Here is a 14,540-nt window from a genome sequence, read left to right on the forward strand (position 1 = left end):
ACAATCAGTCAGAGATAAAAATTAATAATTTTAAAAATAATTAGAAAATAAAAAAAAATCAAATTTTGTGTCTTATACATCGTGTTTTCGTATTTCAATGTTAAAGAAATCAGTAAATCACCGATAGACATAAACCACCGTGTTTAATATCCATGTCTCAACAAACGAACGAAGGCTTAAATTAACAAACAAACTAACCATCAAGGGACATTCACATACCTAACAAACTACATCAACGGACATTCACAATTTCACATACCACACGACGTCATTTCAAATTTTTTTTTGAGAGTATTCGGGGACACATTATAGAGTGAATGACGTTCCTAACAAAAAAATTCAGTGTTCTCTGAAAATTTTTAAATTTGAATTAAATAAAAAAACTAAAATTTATTTATTTAATAAAGAATACAACATTTGTTTTTATATGAGCTTACATTATATATATATATATATATACAAGTATTTTTAGATAATCATAAAGAAATTAATATTCTATTAATATTAAAATATAAATTATTTTTTAAATATTTTTAACATTTTTTATTATCTAAAATATTTAAGATAAATTTTTGTTTTAATAAATAATAATATATTTCATTTCTAAAACGAACATTTTTTATATTTTATTAAGACATTTAGACACAAAAGACGTACGACAAGTATAAAAAATGCTCACGTATTCAACTATCCATTCCATTAAACAATAGCCTTACCCATTTCGATTTTTCACCATAATAGTTAATTAATTATGGGGGAAAAGTTTAAGAACATATTCTATTTCAGACATATACATTCACTTCTCAAGTATTAAATGAGGTTTTCTTTTTTTAAGTTGAAGTTTCTATTTTTTTGGTCAAAAGATTTTGAGGCTTCTAACCATATTAAGTAATTTTGACAGTGTATCCAACCAACAGGTGTCAAATCCAACATCCGAGCATCCCTTTCCAACCAAAACTTTCCTAGTATTTGTCAAAGCTATGTTCCAAAACAAGTTCCTACCCCTCTTCACTCTTTGCAACCCTTAAACTTTCCAAGGTTGCACAAGTTAATGTTCTTCCCTCAGAAATTACAAGTAAAACGAGAATTCAGCATCCATCACCAACAAAAAGTGGCAACAGAAACACTCTACTTTCGTGGGGGCAGGGCGTATGTATAGTCTTATAGAGATGTTCTTTGTACCTATGAAATTTTGTGCAATCCAATGTTGAGATCCGAAGATATGGAAATGAGAACAGGCATTGACTGAAGCCATGTTGCTTTGAAGACGCGCTTCTGATGAGCTCTTATCGACTGTGAAGGCTTGTGAGCGTTGTACCTGATGTCGAATATGTGGATAACAGGATCTACTGAACCAGATGATATGTATAGTCCATCAGGAGACCAAGCTTGATTTATCAGAGCCGATTGAGAATCGCTACTTTCTTGCTTCCATCCGAAAGCATGAAGTTCTGTCTGCCTCAGTCGAATATCATATAACCTAAGCTGCTTCTCATGAGTCCTAAAAGAAAGAAAATGTAAATATACCAAGTGAACTTGGAAGTAACGAGAGTACTCTGAATTCAATGAAGAAAATAATAACCACCAAAACTACAAGCCACATTTTGGAAATAGGGATATCAGAGCTTCAACCTATTTGTTTCCAATTATTCCTTGAAAAAAAAAAAAAAAACAAGGGGGCAGCCTGGAGGATTTGGAAAATGTTGCACCCAAAGGATGTAATGTAGGCATCCTAACCTACTAATTAAATCAGTTAACCAAATATATGAAGTAAAAAGAACTGATCTTTTTGCCAAAATGATGCGAGACAAATGCACCTTTGGCCAGGACTTCTTATTAACAAACAAGATGGGAAAACTATTTCATCTGGTTTTTAAGGTTTTGAACCTAATAGTATATTCTAATTCCAAATGAACATGCTTTGATATATATTTCCCATAAACCAAGTATCCAACATGTAACTTGAGACATGTTACGAAGGCAAACATAACACAGCAAAAACTTGAGAAAACCAAAGTGGATATGACTTACCCTGTTTGAACCATGAATAAATTGAAGTCACATGGATTGGGTAGGACACTCATGCATTTAGTATCGACTTGATGCCTGTAATCTGCTCTACCAGCACGAACATCAAACCCGAATATTCTCTTGTCGGCACCAGCAGACAACACAATCTGTTTATGATGTAGACCAGCAACACCCATGACAGCAGAAGAATGAAGATTCCTGTGCAATGCTTTTGGCTTCCATTTCTCGCCATCTTGTTCGCTCCAAAGCACAACAGCATGGTCACTTCCGCCAGTTAGGAAACATGTATCTTCCCAGGGAGGAAAAACAATGCCATTGATAATACCCTTAACATGCGGCTTGTCCTCTAAGTATCTTACTCGATCTCCCTGTGATTTCATACAAATTTTGCATATATCTGCAATCAACAATACAAGAACCCCAGTAGAAAACTTTTTAACTTTTACGCCAGGATATTTGGTCTCACGAGCCTTACCCCTCGACCTTTATTCAGATTCATAACTGATACTTGAGAGTCTCCCCCATCGGCGCTGTATACTGCAAATAGCCTGTTTCCATCTGGGTGCCAGGCTAAATCTTCCGGCCATCTCCGCTGCTTTGAGGATGAACAATCAGTAGAGCTAAGTCGGGAGGCTGATGATCTACAAAAGTCAAGACGTAGAAAGAGAACATGTTATAGATAACAAGACCAACTTTTGAAATAGTTTTAAGTTATAATATTCTATAATCAACCACTCCTTTTCATCCTCTTTGAAACTTCCAATAGGCCCTTTGGTTAGTTCTATTTATATTCATATTCACATTTCACCAAAACAACAACAGCAATAAGAGTACTGCATGAAAGGAAGATTGTGATTAACCAAGAAACTGTAGTCTGTGCATGGTATCTCTTGAAGTATCAAACACAAAACAAGATGAAAGTAGAACTGTATAAAATTAATGAAATTTAATAAAACAAAAGAACAAAGCAAGATTCAAAAGCAGTAGAACTAGCACACAATCCATATCACCTATTTACTTTCCAATATTAATTCGAATGTAATAACATTGCTACTCAAAACCTTGAAATACCCTAGCTGGGCATTATTAAGGAAGCAAAAAAAATTATATTTAAAAAAAATAAAAAATGTATTACCTTCCAGCATTCACTGATAAAAACATTTGAGAAAGATTGTACATTTAATAGTGAATGTCTTATTATAGCAAATGATCAAAGAGTCAAGAGCCAAACGTTAGACATGTCATGATATTAAAAGTGAGATTCACAAAGTCCAATTGCTTGCAAATCCATAAAGGAGATCTGTACATTTAAGTTCATATCTCGCATATCAGACATTTTGATGCCATCATTGGACCAGTATGTAAGACATAATAGGAAAACTATAAAATTTTCAAAAAATATTAAGGAATTTAACAACAAAGATAAAGATGAAGGGTATACCCCCTAGCCTGAATTTGCCACAAGTTGAGCCCTCCATCCAAAGCACTGCAAGCATTCCACAAAAGTAGCAAGAATAAGCCTCAGAAGATAGATAAATCTTGTATAATAATAATAATGATGATGATGATAATAATAATAAACCTAGCCACTATATATTTTTATCACTTTAGTTCTAGCAACTTGAATCTTAGAAAATGGTTCCAACAAAAGACGCGGAAAGAAAATGTACTCAAGAATAAAGGTAATACTCCAAAAGCCTCATCGTGCATCCTATCATATGCAAGTTTAAAGAAACTTAAAATCACGACCTTAGATGGCAATCAAATGTCTCACACATGTAGACTTTTTACATTCTTCAATATGGCCAAAAAGCTGGGAGAAGTTTCTTTGGTATCAACTGGTAAGATTTTACAATAGAGTTGTCGTGGCCAAAAGCTGGGAGAAGTTTATTTTTTTGGAGGAAAAAAAGAAGGTAGTTCTAACATACTAAAAGGAAAGATTTATAGAAAAGAAATGCATATATTACCTGGTCACGAAAAGATTATCATTTACAGGACAATAAGCAAGACTCCGCAATTTCCTCTTATGTTGACTTGAGATATGGTTGCTTGTATGACAATATACCAACTTTGCTGAAGAACTTTTGCGTATTAAAGGAATCAATTCCTTGTGTTCTTTTTGCTCTGGAAAGCAAAACGAAATCTTGTGAAATTAAAGTTACACTTGAAATGGAGAGGACAGCAATATCTAACATGAAATTCAGATAGAAGCACATAACCATTGATATCATCCATGGACTAGCCAAATCCACATAAAATGAAGTCCGTGCTAGAGATGAATGTCTTACCAAACTTCCTTTTGGTCCCTCTGTCCTTGTCTTCAGTACTCTTCTTCTCAGAAGAAGGTCTTTGGGATATTTCAGATTTTACTCTAGAACCAGAACTGTGAACTGATGGACTTGCTTCAGAACCAGAAGTTACGGCAGCTTTTGTCGAAGATCTTGGCGGTGTAGGTTGCGAAGTTTTTGGTTGCACGGCAGGAATAAGAAGTTCTGGTTTGGATTGATGGTGTTTTTTGGGAGAATCTTCATTTCTATCTGTTGGACTGCTTGATCTACGTTCTACCTTCACAGTTTTAATTCCATTGTCTAAGGAACTTCTAGATGACACGGCATTATTAGTTTGACCTCGAAGGCGAGCCAATTTTGTCTCGGAATCTTGCAGCCTTTTTTCTGCTTCCTCAAGCTGCACCAAAACATACATTCAGCAAATAATTCTGGGAAGATATTCAAAAAAAAAAAGTTTGTGCAGACTACAGATGATAATGTTTCACGATATCAAAATTAGAAGACAAAAGGTTATCACTTGAAATATTGACAACATGGGTAGCATTACTCCAAACCTAAGAACAATTTATTCATAAATAAATTTGTCAAAATTCATAGAAGATTCCATCACAGAATACAGTTTAAACAAGAGCCAAACCACACTACAGCCTTCAAAACATGACACAAAACACATTTGCAGTGTATTCATACTGAAGTCAGAACCAACCAGAGTGAACCAACTTGTATGCATGCATATGAAAATGTTACCGAAACAAGAGCGCATTTCAAAGAATAAAAGAGAAAACCAAATGTTGAATACTATCAACAGAAAATTCAAAATAAGTTGTCACAGGATTACAATGACCACATGTCAACCTATTAACTAGAAACAAAACTACATGCTTCAGCAGTTAAAGTGAGTTTTGTAGGAGAGTAAAAATACAAGTGGAGAATCAAAATAATCTTAGGAATTTCATAATTGCTGCATTAGGGTTACAAAAACTTCTCTTTTTTCCTTCCTTTCATTAAGAAGCTTATGGAACCCAAAAAAATATAAAGAATTTACAATTTTTCCATAAAGAAAGAAATGCATTATGGTTGCCAACAAAAAGCAGAACCAGCCATATAGCAGAGTGAAATGAACTTCATGCAAGTAAAGACTAAAGTATATCAAAAGTATCTATGTTTCTACCTTCAGGAACCAAAAAAAGGGCACACAACAAACCACGATTTTCTCGACTTTTATACCAACAAAACAAAGAAAATAAAGCAACAAATCAAATAGGTTCTTTATAACTGTGAAAACATGAATCCAAAGTTATTCTAACTTTACATCAATTCTGCTACAAAAGAAACAAACACTCGTATATAATGAACAAGCTCCTTTTTTTCCCTCCTAGCTCAAATACTGTTAATCATTCGAAACAGTTCAATATCATAAATAAATAAATAAACAAATCGAAATGTGGAAGCATAATAACGGAAAAATGAGAGGTTAAAAAGAAAAAAAATAAAAACCTGCGATTTGTAATAGGAGAGGCGGTGACGGAGGTTTTTGACTTCGCGAGTACGGTGTTCGATGAGAGCTACCAATGCCTCCTCTTGCTCCTCCTTGGTAGTGGTTCCGCCGGCGCCGTTAACGCCGTTATCTTCGCCGTTATCCATTTTCGGAGATTACTACGATGCTATTTCTCTGAGAAGAGAAGAAGAGAAGGTAACAGTACTAACATTTGTAAGAGCAAGAAAAATGTTACCTAATTATTAATATTAATCAATAATCAATACTTATTTGTGTATTATTATTACATTAATTAATTAATTATTAATAAATAAAAATATAGATAATTGAAGTCGGCGAGCTGTTTTTTCCAAAAAAAAAACAAAGTATTATATATATAGAGAGAGAGAGAGAAGAAAATATATTCAAATTAAATCCATTAACTATGTATTGATGAAGATGAAGATGACGATAACTTTTTTTTTCTATCAATGAAAAAAAAAATTCATATATGTCAAATATGTTTTTATATGTCATCTCATCTAATTATATATTATTGGCTAATTCAAGTTTTTTATTATGTAATAGTTATTTTAAAAACATATAAAAAATAATATTTAATTAATTAAAAACATTTATAGTTCTAGTATAGTTTCATTTGTATCATCTTTATCATGCATTTTCATCTAAATTCTCAATTTTGATCAGCAAAAGAAAACCTAATATCTTATATGCTTATAGTCCATTTGGAGTTGAAATATTTTCACCAATCATGTTTAAAATTATGTTAAAACGTAATTTTAATTATATAAAATGAGTTATAAAAAAAAATATTTTGCAGAAGAAGAAAAACCATAATTTGTTCTCATCACCAAATCGAACACGCAAAGCAGATTTTATTCCAAACATATTACAACACTTCCATTTTTTCTGTCAGCAAATTAGGGAGTAGATCGATTGGATCAAATCTATTAGATAATTTACTATACATAAATCAAAATAAATAATTTCAATACAAAAATAATTATAAAACATAGTTGTGCTATTTTATTTATCACATACTATATTTGGCAAAATGGAATTAAAGTTTGTCAAGGAAACAAATATAGAGCATTCCAAAATAAGACCATAATAAAGTGAATCACAGAAAAAGATTGTAAAACCATGTAACTTTTCACATTCAGCATATGGGTGCAAAATAAAGGAAGAAAACTTTTGCACCGAAATAGTAAGTTACTTACAAATATAAACTTGCTGCCTTTTCATGGGATTGGTAGATATTCATTAATAAATAATTAATTAATGAGTAAACCCTAAAATCTAATTTGAAGTAATAGCGTTAAGAGTTAGATTATAAGAAAATAAGAGGTTATGGTCAAAATAGTTTCCAAAATTCAACGGGTAGTTTGTCTTTCCTTTTGTTCTTTCTTTTGTTTTTATGTCACCAAAAAAACATTAAATTTTATAAATATCCAAATAAATTTCTCAATTTCACCGGCGTGAGTCTTCTTTGATTAGGGATTTACATGTAAGTTGAATCTAGATCAATTTGGAGAATAAAAAGTTGAGTGGTTAAATTCCTATGAAGTACGTTAAATTGTCATGGTCGCATAGACTCATTCGACACGCAGTGTTCAACTACGTCTTAATAAAAGATTTTTTTTTAAACACACTTATATATATCTAAATACTAGGTCAGTATGTCCAACATTATTTTTAATATGTATTCTTAAAATAAATTTAAAAATAATATATTATTATTTATTAAATAAATTATTTAAATATTTTATATAATTAAAATAAAATATTAAAAATAGCAAAAATAAATTAATTTATATTTTAATATTAATAAAAGATAAAAATATTATAATTTATCTAGAAAATACTATATATATACATATTTCTATAACTTATAAAATAATTTTAAAATTCCTTATGCAGCCAAGATAAATTGCCATACATCTTACTAACAGTGGACCACATAAGGATCCATAAGTCCATTACCCATACAGAAAATGTTGTGTCATTATCATCTTAGAATATAAACAAATCCTAATATAATTGATCACATGGCAAAAGAAATGAGTGGCTTAGAGCTCAGTTGTACTCAAACAATGATTAAATGACAGAGTTGTATGAAAATAAAATCTTGTTTTATTCATCCTAGCAATCATTCCACTTGAAAATAAAAAATAAAAAAAAATTGTTACCAAAATAGAAAGTTTAATTGCTATATGCTAAATAGTGTAAAAGAATTAATGACATTTTTGTATTTGAAAAAATATTTCAATATGACAACACTTACTCAAATCTCAAATGTAGGAAACCTTTTATACACTAAAGTGCCTCAAAGTAAAAATCATATTTGAATAAATATAATATGGTATGGTTATGAAAACCTACATGAGTATAAGCATCATATTAGGTAGTGTTTCTACCCATTTCATGCCAGGAATTCAGAAATACCAATCAACATAAGCAAAAATCTGAACAAAACTAGTACCATAGAAGTAAATGTTCAAATTAAAGCCTTTCCTTCAACAATAACATTCTATATAGACATTAAAAAAAAAAAGTTAAAAAAGACGAAGTCCCTTTAGGACACCAATGCCCAGGGATACAACAACATAAACCAAAAATACAAATATAAACAAGATAATCTTGAGAACAAAACATCCTTGAAGAGTTTGAGACTCACAATGATGTATGTGAACCAATCTCAAAGGGAACTTCAAATTGTCGTGTCCATTCAAAGCTAGCCAAAATTTAAAGCTTTTCGGTTAAGCCATACTCTCTAAAGTTGTCCAGTGTAGCATGACGACGCCATGCAAGGAAAACATAAAGATAACACTAAATATCAGCAACTTCATTCTGGTTATGTACCTCGGTCCTCGGCCTCCAAAAACTCCTGCAAAGGCTCCTCTATAAGCCAAAATTGTGAGCCCACCTGTCCTAACGGCTCCAACTCCATGTCGACTGATCAAAAAAGAGAATGTCAATATACATACTTGGGTTGGCATGAAATACAGCATAGTACTGTTAGTGCCTGAGGCTACTATGGTCAGGTTTTCGATGAACTCAAGGATGACTCTACTCCATTAGCAGATTCATCCCCGCCGGCTGCAGCTGAAGAACTCCCTTGGTTGCGATTCTCATCGTTAGCACTCGTACGAGATTTTCCTGGCCTTGTTCGAATATTGTTTCCCAAGGGGAAAGGCTCCTGTACACAGTTCATTAAGTATCAGCTAATGAAAATTCGAATCAACATTCGACTGGTATATCACTATATCAGTTCCTTGGTAAATTATAGACTAAAGGACAAGCTAATTTACCGGATCACCAGCATTTGGGCCATCCGTGTGGAAGAGAATGGGGCGACAACGTTTATCTTCATTCATTAGACTTGAATTCTGGAAATGAGCAATCAGAGCAGCTTTTCCTTGAATTCGGGCATATGCAAGTACAGCTACTTTCTCACTGTTAAACTTCTCCCATTTTTTCCCATTAAAAGCCTGCAAAACAGTTTCAATATTAGCTTCATCAGTTTATGCACAAGCAAACATATTAACTAAATCATATTGCATACAAGACATTATTTCATACTCCATGAAGTAAATTCTTTGTGCTCCATGGAGTAAATAAGAATTTCTCATTGCGTACGTAAATAACTTGAATTACTATAACATAAGAACAATCAAAGAACCTGATGGAACTGAATAATTTGACCAGGGTCAATCATGTTGATGAATGCATAGCCAACATTACATTTGTTCTGCAACCATGAATAGAATTGAGTTAGACACAGTTATGATTGTTTAAGATAAGGAAAGAACAAACAAACTCCAAATATATGCTTGCCTTAAAGTCAATTGGCAAATACAGAAAATCATAAGTTCCCCGACATTGCTCATCGATGGCAGCAAGAAGCATCTTTGAAGTATACCTGCCAAAATAATAAAACATCTAAAAAGATCAACAAAAATTTGCATGCTTTACTCCATGTAAAATCTGTTGGGAAAAACTGATTGATTAAATACAAAAAGGGAATGTAAAAACGTGTGATTCCATCTGTAACGGAAAATGAGTCAAAATGCAAAAGCTAAGAATTAACAATCAAATGCTATAGTCAATACCATTAACTGTAAAATGTGTACTTAAATAAAATGTCAAGAAGCTAGGAAGACAAATGGCATACTTGTTTGGAATATTTTTTATCATAAGTGTGGTTCGGTTATCTTCCCCGCGCAATATGCGGCCTAGATCAAGCTCATATTGCTTTTTATCAGCACTGTTAGTATTTGCTTCACTTCTACGATGATAGAGGCTTCTCATCCGTTCATTGGCCGAATCAAACTTCAGCATTGAATTCATGGGAAGTCTCCCTGGGAAAAAATGTGACAACTTAGGAGATCCCTGCCCAGCACTGGATGACAATTCTGTACTGTTCCCACCCACATGAGAAAACATGTTGCGAGAAGACAAGTCCGGAGGATGCATCTGCCAAGAACCATGAAAACCTGTACTTCCTAAAGATCCCATTCGAAAACTAGAAGCTTCAGGAGACTCTCCCAAGTAAGAAGGTTGTCTTTCCCAGGGTGAGGCAGTAACGACCGGTGCTGATCCGACATGATGGTCTATCTGTGATGATCTCAGCACATGAGGTGGTGTTCTAGGAAAGCCGGGCATCTGCGGAACACCAGGAGCACCAGCACCATTAATAAAGGATGGTGGTGTTTTATGCCAAAGCATGGCATTTGATGGAGGTTGCTGATGCAAGTTGGAGTTGTTCCACATATGATAAAGTCCCTGAGGCGGGCGGCTCCCGTTTCCTGAAACTATTGAATCCACATCAGAAATCTCTTCATGCTACAACCACTCAGCATATACCACTTGCATGCTGATAGAAAAGCCATATTCAAGACAACTATTCGATCCGGAATGCTTAGTCTCAGATAGACAAGGACAAGTCTAAATTTCAACAAACATTAAATAATTTGACTTTTGAAGGACAGCCTTGGAGCAACGGTTGAGTTGTCTCCGTGTGATCTCAAGGTCACGCGTTCAAGCCATGGAAACACCCACTAATGTAGTTATCAGGTGTTAGGTTGTGTACATTACACCCTTTGGGTGCAGCCCTTCCCCAGAACCTGCGTTAATGTGGGATGCTTGTGCACCGGACTGCCTTTTTTTTAATTAGATAATTTGACTTTTGTGTATAAGTTAAAATTTCAGTTATTTAAAAATATTATGAAAATATTGACAACAGTATGCATCATCATAAAAATTGCAAGGATGCAGTTTGAGGAAAACAGTAGTAGAATGAACAATGCACTTACCTACTGCATTAAATTCGGCTAGGTTGCCAGGTGAGCCAATCCCCTGAATATGCCTGCTGTCTGACAATTCTGTCGATCCAGTTCCAATACTGGCAGCAACATTGCTGATGGGGTTTGAAAAGTTGTAGGGACTACCACTAGCTAAACCATCATGAAACTCAGGTAAAGAATGAGGATGGAACCTTGTAATAGATCCCAGTTTCATTGCATCAACAACATTTGCAGACTCGTAAACTCCGGATACTTTTCCACCAGAAGCCCCTCTTGCCATCTTTGGTATGCTAGAACCCACAGGATATAAAGCATTATCAACAAAACCATTCAGAGGTATCCTTTTTGCAGATTGAAACCCCTGATTATATCCACTCTCCAAGCTGCCACCAGATATGGCTGCTCCAGAAGATGTTGCTGTAAATTACATATGTAGTGAGACCAAGAACATCTCAACTTCATAAGGGTGAAAATAAGCCGAAGCAGACAAAATCATACCGTTCTGTCTTAATAAGTTATCACTAAGATTATGAACAAAATCTGGTTCTTCTTGTCCCTTTTGAGACTGCTGCATTAGACTACAAAAGCAAGGTTTCCAGAATTGTTAAAAAGGAAAGAGGTAATATTTTCCCATCATGGTGATTAAAGACTTAATCACTAAAGAAGACGAAAAATACTATCAAATGGAGCAAAGTTAAATATGCAGATCCAAAATAAAGATTCCGTCTAGAGATCATTAATTACAAATGGACACATAAAAAGCAGAAGAAAAAGTTTTAAAATATTCTATAACAAGAAGAAAATAAATTAAAACTAAAAGTAGAAGGGAGAGCCAATACATAGCATTTCTAGGATGGCCAGGTTCAAGCTTGATCTGCTTCCCAGGAATGCAGATCCTGTTCGAAGCACCAAGAGAAGCTTCTGCAGCTCGCACATCATAGAACTCGATGAATTTCACATGATTCACTTCAGGAGATTCATATATCTGCAATTACACAATAATTATCAATGCCAAAATCATCCTTGTTAAGACACATGAAGCAAAAAGGGTGAAAGCCCACAATAAAAACTTACTTCTTTAATTTCTCCATATAATGCGAAAATATGCTTAAGTTCCTCATTTGAAACAGATGAATCAAGACCAGATATCATCACACCACCATGACCAATATCCTTTTCTGGAGCATTGCCCTAACATGCCATCAAATAAAGATAAAACCATAAGCAAAGCAAAAGAACTTGGAATACAAAGTAACTGACAAGGGAAGAATATAGCAGTAACTACCTTTGGAATTGAATAATGTATATCAAGCTTTCGAGATCTCAACGACTTATGTTGGAGTGCTTTCATTGCATTTTGTGCTGCCCTTATATCATAATAAGAAATCATGACAAAACCGCGAGGCTTGCAAGCAGTATACATGGTTCGGATATCTCCATATTGCTGCCAGAAAAAAATAGTCCATTAAAACTTTATGATTAGTGGTATGATACTTAAAGAAATTCTGAGACAGCATCTACCAGCATAAGAAAATAAATGTTTCACCTCGAAGAGAGTCTTCAGCTCAGAGTCATCTACATTGCTATTAATGTTTCTAACAAAAAGTGTCCTAGAAGATTGGTCACCAAGAGGAATTTTTCCTTTGGAACCTCCGAAATAACCAAGATCTCCTTCTAAGCCGCTGGCTCTTTTTCCTGAAACTAGATGTTCATCTCCTTCTAACTCCATGCCTCCCCCACTGCTAAACAAATCAAAATCTTCGAAATCATCATTTGCTTTGGCATGAACATTGGATCCTAACTCATCAGCAACACCAGAAAACAGGTCATCCTCATCAGGAAGAAGATTCCCAATAGTGTCAGCCTCAATTTCTTGAAGAGATTTATATGGTTCTTCCTCAGGAAGGGAACCAACGGAAACAGACTGATCCCGGAAAACATCATTCCCCATTAATCTCACTGCACCAAGAAACACATATAAAGAGGCCCATGAGGATATCAACTCAACTCATATAAAACCAAAATGAATAGAAAACTTTTCTTAGTTTGCATCTCAAGTTCTAGTAAGATAAAAGGGCATCAGTACTAATTCCTTTACCATGCTGCATTAACCATTATACAAGCATGCAAATATCTTAGCATGGATAAAAAGATTCTTACACTTTTGAGTAAACATATCAGACAATGAACTTGAGAATAGACTGCTTTCACGAGAGGCAGCATTGGCAACAATCTTGTTCCCAATGAAACCATACGAGCTAGATGTCGGCTGCATACGCACATCAGTCCATGATCTTGGATGATAGTTAAGTAACTCCTTGGAATCCTTCAGCACATCTGCAATGCCTTCTTTACCACCGAAACGTGTGCTTCCTGTGCCTTCGGAAGATAAACCAGTCTGCGACATCGGCAAGCCTGTTTTTGCATTCATTCCACGGGGTGATGAAGCATTCAAAATGCTGCCAGGTGATGCTGTGAACACTCAACAAACAAATGCATGTAGAGATGGATATTACATTATTTGCCTTAAAAATTAGCATAAAAAATAACAATGAAATCTTAAGAGTAAACATACCAAAAACGCATACATGAGCTTCAATATAACAAATTGAAACATCTATATACAGATATCATAATTAATAATCATAGTTTTGCAACAATTAAAGCGTTTAAAGGATGGCATCATAAATTATACATGCATTACGAAGCATTAATAAAGGTTGCAGCAATTAGGTTTTCCCAACAAACTGAAACAATAGTATCAATTGTAAGCTAGAGTCAAATATTCAATAAACATACTTGCAACATTGGAAAGTTATCATCGTCTTATCCAGTAATTCATAGCAAACGAAAGACAGATATAGGTTAGACAAGCATACTAGCATTCAACAACAAGTGAAAGATATACTAGTTTTAGAGTATAGAGCAATTACTTGTGTTAAGGATATTTCACAACTACATTTATAATCATGTATTCCAAATGCAACAAAACAATTTATAAGAATTTGAAACAGAAAGTGAGAGAAATGTTACTTTTTAGTTTTTAAGTCCCAAAAGGGAGTTTCAATCAAAACCCCAATGGCATCATCTAAGGCATAAGATTCTAAACCCAAATACAAAACTGTTCATGCAACCTCTACGTACAAAAAATTAGTTAGTAGATACTCAGGGCAACAACGATAGAATTTAACTACACGAAACAGAACAATAACTTGTGTAGGACTATTAACAAATGATGAGTTGATAGGACCTAACCTTGCGGGTATCGCTCGTGAATAGATTTTTGCTTCCGTAATCCAGGATTCTTCTGCTCATACAAAATTCCACACACTTTTAGAAAAACCAACAATAGTTCAAAAGGGCAATATCATCAAGATCAGACATAATTTTATCAACCTTTTGGAAACTAGTGCCAAA

The 14,540-nt window shown here is 34.0% G+C and overlaps 2 protein-coding genes across 5 annotated transcripts; both read right to left on the reverse strand.

Annotated features, from left to right (window-relative positions):
- Positions 1 to 722: 722 nt before the first annotated feature.
- On the reverse strand, positions 723 to 6,032 carry LOC107463503 (uncharacterized). The gene is made up of 7 exons (XM_016082301.3): positions 5,817 to 6,032; positions 4,320 to 4,716; positions 3,999 to 4,155; positions 3,473 to 3,517; positions 2,507 to 2,672; positions 2,032 to 2,399; positions 723 to 1,501 (listed from the first exon to the last, which is right to left on the reverse strand). Exons 1-7 carry the CDS (start codon positions 5,961 to 5,963, stop codon positions 1,183 to 1,185), a joined length of 1,599 nt encoding a protein of 532 aa, XP_015937787.1. The 5' UTR covers positions 5,964 to 6,032; the 3' UTR covers positions 723 to 1,182.
- A 2,107-nt stretch (positions 6,033 to 8,139) lies between these two features.
- LOC107463502 (protein MEI2-like 1) lies at positions 8,140 to 13,602 on the reverse strand. Of its 4 annotated transcripts, none has more exons than XR_008002045.1 (13): positions 13,284 to 13,602; positions 12,670 to 13,082; positions 12,409 to 12,567; positions 12,198 to 12,314; positions 11,963 to 12,108; positions 11,622 to 11,701; positions 11,133 to 11,540; positions 9,992 to 10,631; positions 9,655 to 9,739; positions 9,500 to 9,568; positions 9,129 to 9,308; positions 8,805 to 9,016; positions 8,140 to 8,704 (listed from the first exon to the last, which is right to left on the reverse strand). XR_008002045.1 is itself a non-coding variant. In XM_016082300.3 (12 exons), exons 1-12 carry the CDS (start codon positions 13,552 to 13,554, stop codon positions 8,858 to 8,860), a joined length of 2,721 nt encoding a protein of 906 aa, XP_015937786.1. In that variant the 5' UTR covers positions 13,555 to 13,602; the 3' UTR covers positions 8,140 to 8,857. The 4 variants fall into 4 exon arrangements, 2 of the variants coding, with proteins under 2 accessions (XP_015937786.1, XP_020985627.1); XR_008002044.1 differs by having other exon boundaries at positions 8,140 to 8,718; XM_016082300.3 differs by having other exon boundaries at positions 8,140 to 9,016; positions 9,992 to 10,625.
- Between the last annotated feature and the right edge of the window lie 938 nt (positions 13,603 to 14,540).

This window comes from Arachis duranensis, chromosome 8 (genome assembly GCF_000817695.3).
Source record: "Arachis duranensis cultivar V14167 chromosome 8, aradu.V14167.gnm2.J7QH, whole genome shotgun sequence".
In the NCBI taxonomy this organism is placed as follows: domain Eukaryota; kingdom Viridiplantae; phylum Streptophyta; class Magnoliopsida; order Fabales; family Fabaceae; genus Arachis; species Arachis duranensis.

Bases quoted from the DNA above. Each gene is read 5' to 3' on its own strand.
- LOC107463503 (XM_016082301.3), bottom strand. From the start codon at position 5,963: ATGGATAACGGCGAAGATAACGGCGTTAACGGCGCCGGCGGAACCACT. The intron at 3,518-3,998 runs GTAATATATGCA...GAATGCTTGCAG, and splicing joins GATAATCTTTTCGTGACCAG to TGCTTTGGATGGAGGGCTCA. The intron at 1,502-2,031 runs GTAAGTCATATC...TCTTTCTTTTAG, and splicing joins TTATTCATGGTTCAAACAGG to GACTCATGAGAAGCAGCTTA.
- LOC107463502 (XM_021129968.2), bottom strand. From the start codon at position 13,554: ATGAATGCAAAAACAGGCTTGCCGATGTCGCAGACTGGTTTATCTTCC. The intron at 13,083-13,283 runs GTAAGAATCTTT...TTCTTGGTGCAG, and splicing joins TGATATGTTTACTCAAAAGT to TGAGATTAATGGGGAATGAT. The intron at 12,315-12,408 runs GTAGTTACTGCT...ATGGCATGTTAG, and splicing joins TACATTATTCAATTCCAAAG to GGCAATGCTCCAGAAAAGGA.